The 19,661-nt window shown below is 41.6% G+C and overlaps 1 protein-coding gene across 4 annotated transcripts in view; it reads right to left on the reverse strand.

The window, feature by feature from the left end:
* The window catches only part of PTPRJ (protein tyrosine phosphatase receptor type J), a 128,719-nt gene that overhangs the window by 49,538 nt on the left and 59,520 nt on the right, over positions 1-19,661 (reverse strand). For all 4 annotated transcript variants that reach the window (XM_043548850.1, XM_043548849.1, XM_037899665.2 and 1 more), the window contains exons 2-3: positions 5,720-5,738; positions 4,940-5,161 (exon numbers count right to left, since the gene is read on the reverse strand). In XM_043548850.1, coding sequence (XP_043404785.1) covers positions 4,940-5,161; positions 5,720-5,738 — 241 coding nt within the window. The remainder of the gene's footprint in view (positions 1-4,939; positions 5,162-5,719; positions 5,739-19,661) is intronic.

Consider the following 19,661-nt stretch of genomic DNA (forward strand, 5'->3'; position numbering starts at 1 on the left):
ACAAATTTAGGTGTGTAGGGCTCTACAGAAGTCATACATTTATAACTGAAGCATTTCCCTATATCCCTTATATGTTTTTAACTGCTAGGATTTTCAAAAGGCCAAGAAGGTCACACCAGAACTTGATTAAACAGGGCACAGCATGCCAGAAGTCAGGTTTGTTTGCTTGTTTAAACGAGAAATGAAATTACTGACAATACCAGTAAACATTTCCTACTTAACTTTTTATCCTTAGTTGTCCTAGACAAAACCAAAGTTTTGCTCACCTGGGGTACAATTATCAATGAAGCTCATATTTCAGATTAACTGTTGTCTACTGGATTTTATTACTTGAATGTAAGTTACTTTGAATGTCCTTTTTTTGAGTGAAATCCTGGCTCCACTGAAGTCAATGGAGTTAGGTGTTCAACAAAACAACTAAGAGAAAGTAAGTATTAAATATTCAAATATTCACATTCTTTGAATGGATGTACTACAATGATAACATGATTTTAATACATATTTTAAAGTACTTAGTCTCCAAAATCACCAGGGACTTCTAAAATATTTATATGAAGCAATATATATTATGAAAATTCCCCAAGACTCCATACTATCAATGACTGTTTACCTCTCTTATATTGGAAGCAACATGTATTAAAAATGTAAAGAGAAAGTACAGGATTATATCATGGAAGTAGCTTGTAAGATAAATTTGGTGGTTTTGGGTTTTTTGTTTAATTTACATAGTGCTTTAAAATTACTGATAAATTAACCAAAAGAAAACAGAATTTACCTTACAAAAAATTAAGAAAATATCTAATTTCCTGTTCATGCCAGTGGTGAGTTGCATCTAGTGTGTCTCAGGGCTCGTCTACATGGTGGTTTAGTCCACACCAGAAGGATGTAAATTTCAGTCCACATTAGCATGCCGCACAGTAACTGTGGACCCTGCGGCACGCACTAAAAGTTCCCTAGTGCACGTTAACATAGTCCAGTTTCGCACAGCACTACATCAGCTCACAGTAGGGAACTTTGAGTGCATGTCAGCAGGGTCCACACAGGCCAGTTAGAGAGTGACATGCTAGTGTGGACCTCTCTGGTGCAGACTAAAGCATTGTATAGACAAGCCCTTCTTCTTACTTCTCAGTAAGGGGTCTAGTCTGTTGAAGTTGTATGAATTGGACTTCCTCCAAAATTTACAAATACACATGCTGGCAATGCAAAAAAGGGAAAGGGTCCCTTATCCATATGCTGTGGCCTTGTTTGGTGTGGGATAAAACTTTTGCAAGGACAAACAAGGCTCTTGAATCACAGCTTATGCTCAACAGCAAGCTGTGCAAGTGCAGGCAAAAACATCCTCGTTAGTTCCCCTGACTCCAAATAAAAAGGAATGTTTCCTCAGAACCACCACAGCAACTACAAAAAACCAACAATCCAGACTTTAGCAGCTCAGAAATGCTCAGTGATATCCCATATAGACCATCTGGTTAAAATGCCTCTGGGACTTACCAAACATAAATGAGTTCATTTAAGAACAGTGACAAAGCTGGACAACTTCAGTGAAATATAGCACTTCTTCTGGGCATTTATTCAAGTGCAAACAGCCCCTCAATGCAAGGAAAATTCCTTGATCAAGAGGGCCATAATCTTTATGGGTGAAGAGTGCTCTCTCTCTCTCTCGCACTTGCACAGACACACACAAGGCTATGAAGACTGTGGGATGATTCCCCATTGTAACACACACTCTTGTATTTATTGTAGCACTAGGTTTTATTGTTAATTCTGTGGGCCCGACATTATGTTCTTAAAGCTACTAAGCAGCCCAGCACTACTAACTGCAGCAGTATTGCGTTGGCAGAAATCACTTATCTCAGGGCTTGTCTACACTTACCAGGGGATTGATACACGACGATCAATGCATCGGCAGTCAATTTAGCGGGTCTAGCGGGTCCATCGACTCCTGTATTTTACTGGAGTAAGAGAAGTTGACGGGAGAGCGTCTCCCGTCGACATCACGTAGTGTGGACCCCGCTGTAAGCAGATCTAAGCTACGTCGATTTGAGTTATGCTATTCACGTAACTCAAATTGCATAGCTGAGATTGATTTTTCCCCGTAGTGTAGACAAGGCCTTAGACTGAACAGTTACATGTAGATCAACTAAAATGTAGGGTTTTCTGTCAAAGATGTACAGAAATTTCATAAATCAGACAAAGTGATGAGGTGACAGAGGTTGAAACCACAGATTATCATTTCAGAATGTTTCCTTGAAAGAGGTTTCGATGACTTACTCGCAGGGATGGTGTTAAGACTCGCTGGGGCCCAGAGCAGAAACTAAAGAGCCAAAGCCTGAGCCCCAGTGCGCAGGGCTGAAGCCGAAGCCCAATCATGTAACTTAGCTTTCCAGGGCCCCCTGTGGCAGAAATGCTGGCCCTGCTTACTCATACAGGTCTCTGTGGCAGTGGGGTCTCCTTCAGTCCCTGCAGCTTGTGCAAAGACCCTAACTGCATAAAAGGCACCAGGATCGAATCCCATAATGGTAGCAGTCGTGATTTGGGAAGTGATGTTTTTTGGAGAAAAACTTTCATTAACTGCATAGACTAGCCTTTAAGTTTACTGAGAAGGCTCATCATTACTGTTTTACCAAGTCAAGGTTTCTTCTCCCGTGGTGATATTTATAACTTTGATATCAAAAACTGCACTGGGTTCTGTCTGGTAAAAAGTATATGTATTATTAGTACAGCAAGAACATTTGCTGCAAGGAAAACAAAACAATTAGTGCTCCAATATTAATTCACAGAAAATAAATGTGTTTTTACACTATAGGGTTGGAGTTTTTTTAAGACCTACTGCAGTATTCTATAACAGTGATCCAAAAAATTGTCATTTACAATCATGTCTTATTTAGCCCCAGGACTAGTGAATACTAATATTAATTTTATAGGGTAGGGTAGAGCATGAAATGTCATTCTTGTCATTATGGACATGGCAAGACAAGCTGTTCTGCTTGTGAACGTATCAGAGTACACTTTCATGTACTGTCTTTCTAGTGACTTTGCTCTGGAAGTTCTTAATGCCATTCTAGGATTTGTCATAACATGGATTATCATATGCTTGAACTCTGAGCACTTCCCATACTCCACCTCATGGCCTTATTAATGTAAAAAGTTCCTTCTTTTACTATAACTGGCATTCTTCTAGCCGTTATGGGTTAGATTAATCGGTATGTTTTGGCTGAGTGCACCACTCTGGTTATGCATCAGCAAAGAAGTACAAAGCAGCTGGAGTGTACCAGTGAATGTAGCTCTGTATCTTTCATATGAAACCATTAAGGAATTACTAGTTTAATTATGGGACACCCAAAACCTGTGTACACTTTTGACCACTCCATTTTACTAATATTGGATTGCGAGGGTAAGTTACCCTAACTGTTTCTCTCTTTCTTCCATGGCCTTACAAGAGATATAGCCTTCTTATATACAAAGTGCATCTATACTGCCCTTCAGTTATTTTTCTAAATCTCAGAAGTAATTTTTCCAGTACAGAATATGGAATAATCTGGAAAAGTGCCTTATAAATGTTAGATTCTGGAGCTAGATTATATAACACTATGGGCAGTAATACAGACAGGCAAGTGGTTGCAATACTAACAATTACAAGAATATACATAAAAGATCATAATTCCAAATTATGCCATTAGAGTCACTCAGTGTTGTGCTGATAGATCAGCCAGATTTATTAGAATGAAATTTATCAAAGGGAATTTCTTTGCTTTAAACACGTCTGATGCTAACCACAAGACTGTATTAATTCATAGCCTCCAACAGAATTTTCACAGTGCTTCCCACAACCCCTCCTTTTAGCGTCAATCAGCTAATCCAGGCCTGGTGTAAATTTAGCAGGGAACAGCTTATAAGGAGCATTAAGAAGGAAAGGGCAGTTTTGAATAGGAGGATGGTGATGGGAAGTCTTGAGTAACAACGGGGGAAACAGAAAGGAGGCAGCAAGACACAGTAATGTGGCCAGAGGCTAACATTTACTGATAGAGGGCAGCACCCTTAGAACTCCTTAAGGACTTACTGATGTACTCAGGTAGAATATGCTGGGCTAGGTTTTCATTTACGTGCATATAAAGACTTATTTTATTTAGTCTACTTATGCCAGGAGGCAGTCAGGACTCTGGAGGCCTTAGCAGTAACTTTCCTCATCCACAACTGGGCATTTCCTAGTTGTTGCTTACTGATCCCCTTCACCCCTTAACCCCCTCAGTCCCTTTTCCATCTGAGGGTTTGGTCAGCCAGGACTGAGGAGCAGCAGCATTGACCTCCACAACACTCAGATGTCAGGCTGCCTCATTTCTCCTGCCTACACCATTCAGGCTGTTGAAGGCTGTTACCACCAACCTGATGGTCTTTCTAAAAGATACTTATTGCAACTGTGGGAAAAGGGGCCCTGCTGACTGTATAACAATGTAAGGAGAAGGCCCTTGAATACAGGGCCAGCAGCCAACATCATCTGGATATGTGGTACAGTACCATATATATTATAGTATATAAGTAGTTGCAAGAATGATTTGTCACTCAAGTATTTCAAATATGAGTCACAGTCCAAACACGCACTTCGCTAGCCCAACTCTATACATTTGTCCATGCTGCCAGTTGAAGCCATGAAAAGGAAAGCAAAGGAAAGTAACCCTTCATAGGTAAAGAGTCTACAACTAGGTGACAGCACCTGCATTCATGAACTATTGTAAGGCCACATGTTCACAAACTGTGTTCAGAGCCTACTAAGCAGACATAGGTCTTTGACATAACATGGTTCACTACTCTGCCAGAAATCAAGGTGGAGCCACGCTCTGGTATGCCTTTTGCTTTCTCGTGGTGTAGAGAGGACTTAAAATGGTAAGAAAGTTATAAAATGAAAAGATACTCCCTCCCACAACAACCTCATGTCACTTACTTGTTGTAATATTTTTGCAGCATGATTCTGTACCATTTTCAAAGTTGATAATATATTGTATACCAGGGGAAAGACCTTCTATTGAATTGTTCAGTGGTGAATTCTGAAACAGTGTTCCATTTGCAAAAGTTACATTGCTTATTGTAAAGTTTTCTGGTAATGTGTCTATGTTGATTTCTGTCTTTGTTGCATTTGCATTTATTGAGCTGCAAACATTAAGGCCTACAGGAAAAGGAAAAATTACAGAAAAATGGTTTCAGAGTAGCAGCCGTGTTAGTCTGTATTCGCAAAAAGAAAAGGAGTTAAACACCTTCACATAATTCTGGTATTTCACTTTATGTATGTGTATTCACTTTTGTTATTGTTCAGGTTTTCTTCAGACTATAACACCACCACTTTAAATACCGCTTTACTGTTCCCTGCTTTTACATCAGACTTTTTTACTTTGCGTTAATTGTACTGCCGTGTCCAATCACTGGCCATTGGAGATATTTGCTGCTAGCAGTTGCAGATCGGTTACATGCCCTTGTAGGCAGTCCCATCATCCCATCCTCTCCATAAACCTATCAAGCTCAGTCTTGAAGCCAGTTAGGTGTTTTGCCCCCACTGCTCCCCTTGGAAGCCAGTTCCAGAACTTCACTCCTCTGATGGTTAGAAACCTTCGTCTAATTTCAAGCCTGACCTCATTGATGGCCAGTTTATATCCATTTGTTCTTGTGGCCACATTGTGAAATTAGGCTACTAAACAAAATCATAATAAAGTAATAGATTGGCACTTACAGGCAGCTGCAGGTTTGATCTGAAAATAAAATAAATAATAGGAGTTAGATAACTAAGTACTGGAAGTAAGAAACAGAAATTAAACATCTTCAAATTAACAGCTGCAGAGAGAATATATAATCAGATCAAATCTATGTTTGCTAGTAGATATCAAAACTTTTGATACGCAAAATGAACACCCAAAATTTATGGACATACAAAATAGTAGCTAGAAAATATTTATTTAATAGAAAAAAACAAACAAAAAAATTGCTCGGCTATATTGCACGGGGGGGGGAGTTATACAGCAATCACAATATTTCAATATTTAATTATAGAAATAGGTATACACAACTAATATTTTTTTATACTATACCTAAAAAGTTATAAAAGAAACCTATAGGATCTCAGACAAAATACTAGAAAATGCATCTTAGGGAATCATCTTCCCTTGGAAGGGACGAGCCTAGAGCTAAGAAATCTTTTCCATCTATGATTTAAAACATTCTCCCATCCTCCGTATACTATACAATATGCATTACTATTATGTCTCCATGTGTTTCTGATCCAAAGCTCTCTGAACTCAGTGAAATTTGAAAGATATTTCATTGATAAACTGGAAACAGTTTTAAGAATGTTATTTTTATTGTATATGTTGACATACAATAATTGTCTGGGCGTGAGGGAACTGGGGATCTTTAGTCTACAGAAGAAAAGAATGAGGGGGGATTTAATAGCTGCTTTCAACTACCTGAAAGGGGATTCCAAAGAGGATGGCTCTAGACTGTTCTCAGTGGTAGCTGATGACGGAACAAGGAGTAATGGTCTCAAGTTACAGTGGGGCAGATTTAGGTTGGATATTAGGAAAAACTTTTTCACTAGGAGGGTGGTGAAACACTGGAATGTGTTACCTAGGGAGGTAGTGGAATCTCCTTCCTTAGAAGTTTTTAAGGTCAGGCTTGACAAAGCCCTGGCTGGGATGATTTAATTGGGGATCGGTCCTCCTTTGAGCAGGGGGTTGGACTAGATGACCTCCTGAGGTCCCTTCCAACCCTGATATTCTATGATTCTATGATTCTCCAAGGTTTCAGAGTAACAGCCGTGTTAGTCTGTATTCGCAAAAAGAAAAGTAGTACTTGTGGCACCTTAGAGACTAACCAATTTATTAGAGCATAAGATTTCGTGAGCTAAAGCTCACTTCATCGGATGCATACTGTGGAAAATACAGAAGATGTTTTTATACACACAGACCATGAAAAAATGGGTGTTTATCATTACAAAAGGTTTTCTCTCTCCCCACCCCACTCTCCTGCTGGTAATAGCTTATCTAAAGTGATCACTCGCCTTACAATGTGTATGATAATCAAGGTGGGCCATTTCCAGCACAAATCCAGGGTTTAACAAGAACGTCTGAGGAACAGTGCGGGGGGGAGGGGAGGAATAAACAAGGGGAAATAGGTTACTTTTTATAATGAATCAACCATTCCCAGTCTCTATTCAAGCTAAGTTAATTATATCCAATTTGCAAATTAATTCCAATTCAGCAGTCTCTCGTTGGAGTCTGTTTTCAAAGTTTTTTTGTTGAAGGATAGTCACCTTTGAGATCAGAAATCGAGTGACCAGAGAGATTGAAGTGTTCTCTGACTGGTTTATGAATGTTATAATTCTTGACATCTGATTTGTGTTCATTTATTCTTTTACGTAGGGACTGTCCAGTTTGCCCAATGTACATGGCAGAGGGGCATTGCTGGCACATATCACATTGATAGATGTGCAGGTGAACGAGCCTCTGATGGTGTGGCTGATGTTATTAGGCCCTGTGATGGTGTCCCCTGAATAGATATGTGGGCACAGTTGGCAACGGGTTTTGTTGCAAGGATAGGTTCCTGGGTTAGTGGTTCTGTTGTGTGGTATGTGGTTGCTGGTGAGTATTCGCTTCAGGCTGGGGGGCTGTCTGTAGGCAAGGACTGGCCTGTCTCCCAAGATTTGTGAGAGTGTTGGGTCGCCCTTCAGGATAGTTTGTAGATCCTTGATAATGCGTTGGAGGGGTTTTAGTTGGGGGCTGAAGGTGACGGCTAGTGGCGTTCTGTTATTTTCTTTGTTAGGCCTGTCCTGTAGTAGGTGACTTCTGGGAACTCTTCTAGCTCTATCAATCTGTTTCTTCACTTTCGCAGGTGGGTATTGTAGTTGTAAGAAGGCTTGATAGAGATCTTGTAGGTGTTTGTCTCTGTCTGAGGGGTTGGAGCAAATGCGGTTGTATCGCAGAGCTTGGCTGTTGACAATGGATCGTGTTGTGTGGTCAGGGTGAAAGCTGGAGGCATGTAGGTAGGAATAGCGGTCAGTAGGTTTCCGGTATAGGGTGGTGTTTATGTGACCATCGTTTATTAGCACTGTAGTGTCCAGGAAGTGGATCTCTTGTGTGGACTGGACCAGGCTGAGGTTGATGGTGGGATGGAAATTGTTGAAATCATGGTGGAATTCCTCAAGGGCTTCTTTTCCATGGGTCCAGATGATGAAGATGTCATCAATATAGCGCAAATAGAGTAGGGGCGTTAGGGGACGAGAGCTGAGGAAGCGTTGTTCTAAGTCAGCCATAAAAATGTTGGCATACTGTGGGGCTATGCGGGTACCCATAGCAGTGCCGCTGATTTGAAGGTATACATTGTCCCCAAATGTAAAATAGTTATGGGTAAGGACAAAGTCACAAAGTTCAGCCACCAGGTTAACCGTGACATTATTGGGGATAGTGTTCTTGACGGCTTGTAGTCCATCTTTGTGTGGAATGTTGGTGTTGCCCGTTGCCAACTGTGCCCACATATCTATTCAGGGGACACCATCACAGGGCCTAATAACATCAGCCACACTATCAGAGGCTCGTTCACCTGCACATCTATCAATGTGATATATGCCATCATGTGCCAGCAATGCCCCTCTGCCATGTACATTGGGCAAACTGGACAGTCCCTACGTAAAAGAATAAATGAACACAAATCAGATGTCAAGAATTATAACATTCATAAACCAGTCAGAGAACACTTCAATCTCTCTGGTCACTCGATTTCTGATCTCAAAGTGACTATCCTTCAACAAAAAAACTTTGAAAACAGACTCCAACGAGAGACTGCTGAATTGGAATTAATTTGCAAATTGGATACAATTAACTTAGCTTGAATAGAGACTGGGAATGGTTGATTCATTATAAAAAGTAACCTATTTCCCCTTGTTTATTCCTCCCCTCCCCCCCGCACTGTTCCTCAGACGTTCTTGTTAAACCCTGGATTTGTGCTGGAAATGGCCCACCTTGATTATCATACACATTGTAAGGCGAGTGATCACTTTAGATAAGCTATTACCAACAGGATAGTGGGTTTGGGGGCGGGGGGGGGGGGGAAGAAAACCTGGATTTGTGCTGGAAATGGCCCACCTTGATTATCATACACATTGTAAGGAGAGTGATCACTTTAGATAAGCTATTACCAGCAGGAGAGTGGGGTGGGGAGAGAGAAAACCTTTTGCAGGGATAAACCCCCTTTTTTTCATGGTCTGTGTGTATAAAAACATCTTCTGTATTTTCCACAGTATGTATCCGATGAAGTGAGCTGTAGCTCACGAAAGCTTATGCTCAAATAAATTGGTTAGTCTCTAAGGTGCCACAAGTACTCCTTTTCTTTTTATGATTCTCCAAGAACCCAATCTGCAGCCTTTCAGATAGCAATGCCAACATGCGTGTATGTGTTAGCAAAAGGAAATCCAAGGAGGTGCCTTGCAATTTCTGATTAAGCTGTTTTAGAACCTGCAAACTTTTAATGCAGAGTTTCCCAAGCTTTTTTTGCTGCACTCCGCTTTGGAGATTCATGTCCCATGTATACCCCACAACTTTCTAAGAAACTCTGTTTCTTTGGATACCTGGGGTCCAGGAATCCATCTTGGCCAGGGTCCCCCAGCTTTTGAGCATCCCCTTTCCATGATATGCACTGGGTGGGTGATAGACAGTTGGGCTGCACCCCTTTTCTTGTGTTCCCACCCCTGGGACTCCCCAGAATCACTCACAGGCCACAGGCTCCTTTGGCCCTGACAAAATCCCCAGCATGCATGCACAAGAGCCTGTGCAGGAAGGGAGGAACTCTCACAAGGGGACACATGTACACAAGCCTCTGGAGAGGAGAGTGAGCTGACATGCTCCCCACCCCCTGAAGCTGCTGCACAGGGAGATGTTATGCCCCAAACTCCTCCTAGCTCTTGTAGCCTGGCAGCAGCAGCTGGAGCCGCAGGTTTAGCTAGTGAGAGGACAGTCAGGTCCTTGCATCCACCGGATAACCTTGGCGCCTCCCTTCCCAGACAAGGGGAAATGCCCCAGTTTGAAAACAAATGATTTAATGGAACTCACCCATAATTATTTTCTTCTACCACTAGGTGGCAGCAGACAATATAGATTGGAAAATGCACATAAAAGAGACTAAAGACCAACACTAGATGGAGTTTGGCAGGCACATACACATAGAAAACAAACTGAACTTTCAGATCCTCATAACCTACCGATGCAAACTGACTGTTTCCTTCGCTGCATAGTGGTAATATATTTTAACAATTACATGTAAAGATTAAACAGACAAAATTATTTACGTCGTGTAACTTGCCTATATGCGCATGAACAGTCCATACAAGTACACATAGATATCAAGTGTAATAAGCCTTTAAGAAAAGGACGAAAGAAACACTGGAAAATCTAAATAGTGTCATTTATTCACCTCTTGCCCCTACTTCATTTCCATAAAAATCTCAAAATCAAACGGAGCTTTGTAATTCATTCTAGTGGGTGGAAACCGACTTAGCTCTAGAGTTTGAGGAAATTCTCCAGGCACAGGAAGGCTTCTTCCCAAAGACCTCTGTCCCTGGCATTGGCTAGGACAGCCTCTGTCTGAATGGACTGAGCAGCTGGCAAGCACCTTCCCCTCTAGCATTACTGCCAGATTTATAAAGGCCAAACTGGTCATCCACTCTGATGTGATGCACCCCATATTGTGGTAAGGAGACGCTAGGGACCTGAATGAAATCATACCTAGCCTTGCACTAATGTAAAACCTCATGTAGATGAGGTACTACGCACATTTAGAGAGATTAGTGATTCAGGCAAATAGCACATTCATGTTCTATGGTTCAGGTTTTGTCTCACTTCTTCATGTACTTGTACACTTGCAATCTCTTTCTCTCTAAAACCACAGCCTCTCAGAGGGCGAGTCTGGGTTGCAGAGACCACCTGGCCTCTTGCTTTTTCCCATCAGCTCTGCTGGCCTACCAGTTTTAGCTCAGAGAATAAAGGTAAAGATGTGACTTCGCTCATCATCATATCAGAAAGGAAGTTGGCCATTCTGGACACCAATACCTGCCACAATAAAACTAGCACAGAATGTGGATTCCCCTCGGTCCCGTTCTGCTACATGTTCACCATTACATGTTCCACACACTATTTTAATGTAGTTGGAAAGATGGTGTGTTCTTACATAATTCTGATTGAATATTCAGTGCACAAAAAAGTTGTCTGGTCCCTTAACCATTTGGCACACACATTTCCCACCTCTATGCAGTGGTTTTCCTCCCTGGCTGAGACTGCTTGTTTAGTATATGGAAATTATCTTTTAGTTCCATATGAGATTAGCATTCACACACTCTTTCCTCCCATTCACTGGAATACCTGCATTTCCTGACTCTGGTGATAAGCCACCTTTGGTCATACTGTCAAAAACACCCTATTTTAATGATTACACATTTCACCCAAAGTTCTGATCTATGTCAAATATGAATCACAAACATACGGAGCCTGTCACGGGGCCTTCAAGCTCCCTCCCATGTTCACAGATCCCCAAGAAGGGGAGTGCCACTCACACAAGAAACTCCCTTTCTCATAGAATCATAGAATATCAGGGTTGGAAGGGACCTCAGGAGGTCATCTAGTCCAACCCCCTGCTCAAACAGGACCAATCCCCAACTAAATCATCCCAGCCAGGACTTTGTCAAGCCTGACCTTAAAAATATCTAAGGAAGGAGATTCCACCACCTCCCTAGGTAATGCATTCCAGTGTTTCACCACCCTCCTAGTGAAAAAGTTTTCCCTAATATCCAACCTAAACCTCCCCCACTGCAACTTGAGACCATTATTCCTTGTTCTGTCATCAGCTACCACTGAGAACAGTCTAGATCCATCCTCTCTGGAACCCCCTGTCAGGTAGTTGAAAACAGCTATCAAATCCCCCCTCATTCTTCTCTTCCGCAGACTAAACAACCCCAGTTCCCTCAGCCTCTCCTCATAAGTCATGTATTCCAGTCCCCTAATCATTTTTGTTGCCCTCCGCTGGACTCTTTCCAATTTTTCCACATCCTTCTTTGGTGTGGGGCCCAAAACTGGACACAGTACTCCAATGAGGCCTCATCAATGTCGAATAGAGGGGAACGATCACGTCCCTCGATCTGCTGGTAATGCCCCTACATATACATCCCAAAATGCCATTGGCCCTCTTGGCAACAAGGGCACACTGTTGACTCATTCTCCTCTGCCACCAGCAGAACTCAGGCTATGTGAAGCTGGAGGGGACATGGCAGAGTAGCCAGCTGGACTCTTTCAGATTGTTCCCTGAAAGTTTAGCACCATTCATGATCTGCCCTTTAGTTACTTCCTTTCCCATTAAAAAAAAGCCCAGTGATGCCCATGATCCTGCAATACTTGTCTCTCTCTCTTCCTTCTACCCCTAACATTTATCACCCAGTTAAAACATATATTTAAACATTAATCCAAAACGTGACTTGAAAACACTGCTTAAACAACAAAACGGGCAACTACCCCAAATTTTTGTTTTGTGAAGAACAAACTGCTCCTCCTTTTTACTCTAAAAAGTTTATTGTTTTGTGGTTCCCTTCAGTATCACATGCTTCTCCTCATCTCACAATGCCCCTCTAACTTTCCAGAAACACAGACACTAGCCTGATCTACACCTAAAACATAGGTTAACCTAGCTACATCGCTCGGGGTGTGACAAATTCACACGTTAGAGACATAGTTAAGCCGATCCATGCCCCAATGTAGAAATGGCTAGGTCTATGGAAGAATACTTCTATCAACTTAGCCACCAGGTGGATTTACTACAGTAATGGAAAAAAAACAAACCTTTCATCACTGTAGTAAGTGTGTACACTGATGCTTGTAGTGTAGACAAAGCCACAGATCTCACAAACTTAACTTCCCAAAACACAACCACCTTCACACCAGAGAACACCCAAAAAATGACAAAGAACATATGTAAGAGTCAGTCTTGCCTAACTGAGGCCATGTCTACACTACAGCTGAAGCCGGCATAACATACTGTTGCTCAGTGGTGTGAATAAACCACCCACCTGAGCGACATAAGTTACACTGACATAAGGGCTCATGTGCACAGCACTATTGTGGTGGGAGAGGTACTCCCGCTGACAGAACTTCTGCTGTTTGTGGAGGTGGTTTTATTTTGTCTAAGGGAGAGCTCTCTGCCTTCGGCATATAGCATCTTCACCAGACATGCTGCATTGGTGCAGCTGTGCCGCTGCAGCACTGTATGTGTAGACACGCCCTAAATGTCGTAACTACAAGTCGTAAACTAAACTATTCCCTAGCTCCATATGGTTACTGAATGAGACTGTATTTATACAAAACATTTGATCATTATCTCAGAGGATATTCATGCTGAACACCTGATTCTCCTCATAGTCACATCTGATACATTAGAAGCCTCTGCATTTCCCCTTTCCTTTTCAATTGTATTTAATTTATATATTCATATATGGAGCTTCTTTTTAACAAAATATTTGGATTGTGGGGAAAAACAAAAAACCCTAGGAAATAAGCCTTTAGAAACCAAAGGTGGAAAATGCAGTAAAATGAGAGACACTGATCATATTAGCTGAACAAAAACATGGGGATGGATAACCAAGCTTTTCATTGTAGTTTCAATGGCCACATCTTTTCATGTGGCAGGTAGCAAGCCTCCGAGCTTGATCAAAGTGGCTGAACTCTGAAGTGGGGTTGTCACTGTCAAGCACACACTGTTCAAGGCAGAGTTGCTCTAGCTGAATTTGGCTCACACTGTCAGGTACCCACTGTAGCGTGGCTGTACTGGGAACGGAGCCTCGCAATCTTCTTTGGGGTCGTCCTGAAATGATGAAAGAAAAGACTGCAGAGGGAAAGAGACAAGAGATGGAGATATGAAGAAATGGGAGGAATGATGCTGATGGAAGAAAGCTCTCTGAGAAGGGGAAAAATAGGTATAAAAAGCTGATCAAGAGTTGTGGCCACTTGCCACGTGGTGATATTAAGCCCCTGTGTAAAATGATTAGGCAACATGTACAATGACTCAGTGGGAGGCATTTTTTTTAACTCCAGGTTCCCGGAGAGGGGGAAAAAACCCTGCCAGCAGGACAACACCTGCTTTACCCACTCAAGTTTCCAAAACAAAACCAAAACAAAGTGGTTTTGTTCATGTAAATACAGGAGCAGGAAGCCATTTGACTGCACATTAAGGGTACTAAAAAAATAAAAATAAAAAATCCTGACCTGACTTCTGAGAAGCAGCTTTATTCTTGTGTTGCCTGCTTTGCGGGCTCAGCAATCGGTATGTGAGGCTATGTCTACTCTACAGACCTTGCAGCGGCACAGCTGTACCACTGCACCTGCACCGCTGTAAGGTCCCCTGTGCAGACGCTCTATGCCGGCGGGGGAGAGCTCCTCCATTAGCATAATTAAACCACCCCCCAACGAGCGGCGGTAGCTATGCCAGCGGGAGAATGTCTCCTACCAACACAGCGCTGTCCACACCAGCACTTCTGTCGGTGAAACTTATGTTAGTCAAGGGGTGGTTTTATCACACCCCAACTAACAAAAGTGCTAGTGTAGACATAGGCTAAGCAGCTCAGAGGTAAAACCAGGAAATCCACCAGACCCCCATCGAAGATGAAGACTTTTCACACATGCATATGTTCATACTTTCTCCCATGCTGTCCTTCAAGCTTGGGAGGCACTCCCTGTAAATATCTGCAAGTCTTCTACCCCATTATCCTCCTTCAAACTCTTTTTCCGTCATGGCTACAAATAACTTGACCACAGTTAGGCCAGTGGTGTGCCAAGACCATGGTGTGCCTATCACGTTGATCTGTATTGTCTCATTCTTTCCTTGTACTCCCCTATCTGTCTGTCTGTATCCATCTGATGTCTCTTGTCTTATGCTTGGATTGTATGCTCCTGGGGGTAGGGACAGTTTATTTGTTGTGTCCTTATACAATGCCTATACACACAATAGGGTCCTAGTCCATGACTAGAGCTCCTAGGGGCTATACTAAATAATAATAAGGCTACTCCCCACACCCCAATTCCCTCAAACTGTGAACTAGCTAGAAACTTAATTGATGGAAAGAGCACTCTCTTCACACCCAACCACCAAAGAATAATATTTCAAGTGTAGAAAAAGTTTTCCTGTAAGAGCGTTAAACTAAAGATTTTGAAAAAAGTCACAATCAAATAATTATGATATTGCAAGAGTGGGTTTTTATTTAAGTTTATTATTAAAGAAAGGTGTATTGTCTAGAATGTTTGCAGCTACAGGTCAACATATGCACAACCCGTACAGGCAAGTGGCTTGTTGTTTTCCTGGGACTGGTAACAATGCACAGCATGCAACTCTTAGAGCGGGGAAATTCAGACTCAGAAATATGAAAGAATAACCAAACTTCATCAAAGAAACCAAAATGTTATTTCACCCCCACTATGTTTGTGATAGGCAGAGCTGAGAGAACATGCACCCATTCTAGTCAAGGGCAACATCTGAGATTAATTCAGTGGATGAAGGATTAAACCCAGAGTAAGGAGAGAGGAGTCAGTGAATACTGATTTGAATTTGAAAGCCATTTGCTGGTTTTCAGAAGAACTAAGAATCCATGGCTCCCACTGACTTCAGTGGTAGTTGTGGATGTTCTGCCCTTCTGAAAATCAGGGCCTTGTGTTTGTGGGGGAGGGGAGTTAATATAACAAGTTATCCAAATGCCACAAAAAATGTTTAGTTATATAATACAGTTCTACTGAAGATAATAATTAATTCTAGTTTTCTGACCTCCACTAGGCCTTTTATGAGTTATTCTGCAGAACCTATTTCAGCTAACCAGTGATACACTTAATCAAATGTATTTATGCTACATACACTAACTCCACAAAACAACAAACTTTAACTCATTTCAGTGGGGAACTCAAAATACATTTAAAGCAAATGCCAACATCAAAACTTCCCCTCTGATATCTTTGCAGGCATGCAGGGTCAGCCCTTTAACAGACCACAGTGACTTCCTCATTTAGTGAGTGTTGATGGGTTTATCTCTAGGTAAACCGGCTCTAATTTTAGAAATAGCATGCTAAGTTGGTGGGGGGGATAGCTCAGTGGTTTGAGCATTGGCCTACTAAACCCAGGGTTGTGAGTTCAATCCTTGGGGGGGGGGCATTTGGGATATGAGGCAAAAATTCAGGATTGGTCCTGCTTTGAGCAGGGGGTTGGACTAGATGACCTCCTGAGGTCCCTTCCAACCCTGATATTCTATGATTCTAAGTCACTTTCTGTGAAAGCTTTAGTTTTTTCCCCTCTTTTAACCCTGAATAAAGTAGTTTCACTAAAGACAACAAAAAAAAAAAACAAAATAGGAGAAAAAAAATCCAATCAGTTGGTGTTCATTATCAGATGGACAATCGACTGAAACCATTCAAGCCTCACACACTATTAGTGTTGCAACTCCACAGAAAGAAGCTATGAAAAAAGTAAAGGCAATCTATATTCATACACTAACACTGGTGGCCTTTGCTTGCGCAGGGCATTTTTAGATATTAAGCATTTATTTTCACTTCGTGTGTATTTAGATTTGACCTCTGACATCTGTAAAAGTTCTCTTATCCCCTAAGCCATGCCCTGCCCCCAGCCCCAACCACAGATCAAACATCACCAATTTTTGGTATTTCCATGGGTTTTTGTGACAAAAATGATGGATTTCTAATTTGTGTTGCAACCATGTTTTTGCCCCAGCTGAAAAAGATATGTAAGACATGCCTGTCTCTTAGCCTTGTAGATAGGCCCGAAAGAAAATTGCAACCAAATGTACTGAGGAGAGGCTCTGTCTCCTCCCTTCCTTGTCCTCCCTACCTTTTCCCTGCATCCCCCTTTTAGGGCAGTGTTTTTCCACTCTCAGTCTCTCCAGGAATCCAGTGACTTCAAGAAGAGTGAACTTAGGGTGACCCGCCTCGTTATCAACATTATCAAGTTTTGTAAAATGGGTGCAGTATGCAAAACAATGGCTGAATTATCTTTCTGGATAAAAGGGCTTAATTTGATAACCTTAACACTATAAATCGGTCCAAAGATGAACCTTTTATTCACCCAGCCTCCACTCCACCCAAAACTTTGGTGGATTTGATGGAATGAAAGCTGTACTCCATATAACCTAACGTAGTTTTGGTTTCAGAAGAAGAAAGAATCTGAAAATCAAAACCTGGCCTCTTTGAACAATCTTTATTGGGGGGGTGGAGGGGGAGATTATAGTACTTTGACGACAGAGTTATTTATCACATTGCCATGGACTTGAAATAGCAGAAGTACCTTCAGTTACTGTATAGCTTCATATTTGAAATGCTGTGTAGTAAACCTTGAACTACTGGAGAGTAAATCAGGAAATAACCCTCACTAAAGCTTCAGTGGGGGCATAGGAAAAATTTCTTCAGACTTATACTAGCATCCATATTCATCTCCCATTACACTAAATACAGCGGAATGATTAAACTTTGCAGTGTGGTCTAGATTTCAATATACATCCCAGAAGGGGGCTGATCTGGAATTTTACTTCAGCCAAAAGAATAACACTTGAGACAGTCTAGTAGACGCCCCCCCTCCCCCCTACACACACACAAACACCCACACACATAGCTGGCCTTTGAGAACTACAATTGGAAGCTTGCTACTGATCAAAGTAAATATTAAAAGGATAAGCAGGAGCTCAAAAATTTGCTTTTTTAATTTAAAAAATACAAACCCAGAAAGGCCTTTGGAATCTCCAATGTACCTACCACTGAACCTTTGGAGGACCAGGTGACTGATCTAGCAGTTAGCTTTCAGAATATCTATTTCTGTAGAACAGATCTAACATTAAAAAAATGGAGCTAAAATTATGTGAAGAGCTCCCATGGGGGGGAGGGGGGAAATCACGCATTACATCTGTTCCCCTCACCCACGCTCTCCTTCTCCTCAGTCCCAGAAAGGCTCTTTGGAGGCAGAAGGCCACTCCCCCACAAAGTGATTTGGCACCAGGTAATGCTTTATTTGGTTGTGTCTGAAAAATGCATAAACAGCCGGAACATATTAACATGATTCTTCCAGAGAGATTTAGGTAGAAGAGACTTGGCTGACAATATGCTAAAGCACTAAAAAGAAATGCTTCACAGCTAACAACCAGCATTTTCCCCAAGAATTAAGAGAAACTCTAATGCTGTCCACAACAGCACCAGCTGGTGCCTGAATAATGTTGAATGCTCCTTGTCCTACTGGAGTAGCAGGAGCAGGATCTATTCTTGCCATGCTGACTCACTGCCTCTGGAGTTGTGACACGTCATAGAATCATAGAATATCAGGGTTGGAAGGGACCTCAGGAGGTCATCTAGTCCAACCACCTACTCAAAGCAGGACCAATCCCCAATTTTTGCTCCAGATCCCTAAATGGCCCCCTCAGAGATTGAACTCACAACCCTGGGTTTAGCAGGCCAATGCATTAAGTTGCAACTGAAACCCCAAACAGAAATATACCCTTTACAGAGTTTCCCCATTTCCTATCTCCTACACACCTGGGGAAAGCCACTTTTAGGAGCTACCAAATTATGAGTTATTGTTTAAAAGCCTTTCCCCAATCCCAACATTACTTAAGTTGTCCAATGATGTTACCTCCTAGTGTCCTGGAGTTTTCTAAAGCAACACGCCTGTCATTGACCCTCCAGCACCTCCAATAAATAAATACATAGATAAATAAAAAACACCACTCTGTAGACAGTTTAAAAAGCAACAGTGCTAAATTCACCTTGCAGAAAGACTATATATGTCTTCACATATCAAAGTCATCCTAATACTCCATATACTTTTACATAAGATCTCTTTTCCATGACAGTGCAATTGAGTTTGTGTCTTGCAACAGTTTGCAAAAGAGAATAGTTTGCTTGTCTGATGGTGACAAGTAATATTTGAAAGAGCTACTTACTAAGGGCCAAACTTGCCTTATTTTCACCAAGCAGACACATCGTCAGTGGGACTAAATTGAGCAATACGAGGCTTTAAAGCGGTACCTGGTAATCTTGTCTTTTATTTATGATTTTGTCAGGTACATGAATTACAACATCCTTACATGTAAAACTAAAGTTTGCAGAGCCAACCGCCAAAATAAACAAACAATGCACATTCCTGCATAGACACCCAGAGTTAGCCCAGGCAGGCACACCCTCCATTACCTGTAAGGGAGAGTGTACAATGAAAAAATAAATAGGATCCCATAGTGATGGCACGTTTGTAATGGTGTAAATATCAACAGAAAGAAGCCAGAATTTGCCATACAGCTAACAAAGGAAATACACAAAGGCGTCTGTAGCAGCCTGATTGTCCAGATCAGTTTTTAAAAACATAATACAGAAATGGAGAGCCTTCTTGGAAATTTCCCATCATAGGCTTGTTTCACAATGGACTGTTCGCTAAAATCCAAATAAGCCCTATGTCCTGTATTCCCTCAATGCATTAATTTTGCAAGTCTACCAACAACAACAAATTTAAAAAAGCAATCGTGTTTTCCTGGAAAGATCAGTTCTTGATAAACTCAGGGTCATATTATCCTGTAAATATTTAACAAGTTTTCCTCCTAATATTTTCCATTTATTTTT

This window comes from Chelonia mydas, chromosome 6 (assembly GCF_015237465.2).
Source record: "Chelonia mydas isolate rCheMyd1 chromosome 6, rCheMyd1.pri.v2, whole genome shotgun sequence".
In the NCBI taxonomy this organism is placed as follows: Eukaryota; Metazoa; Chordata; order Testudines; family Cheloniidae; genus Chelonia; species Chelonia mydas.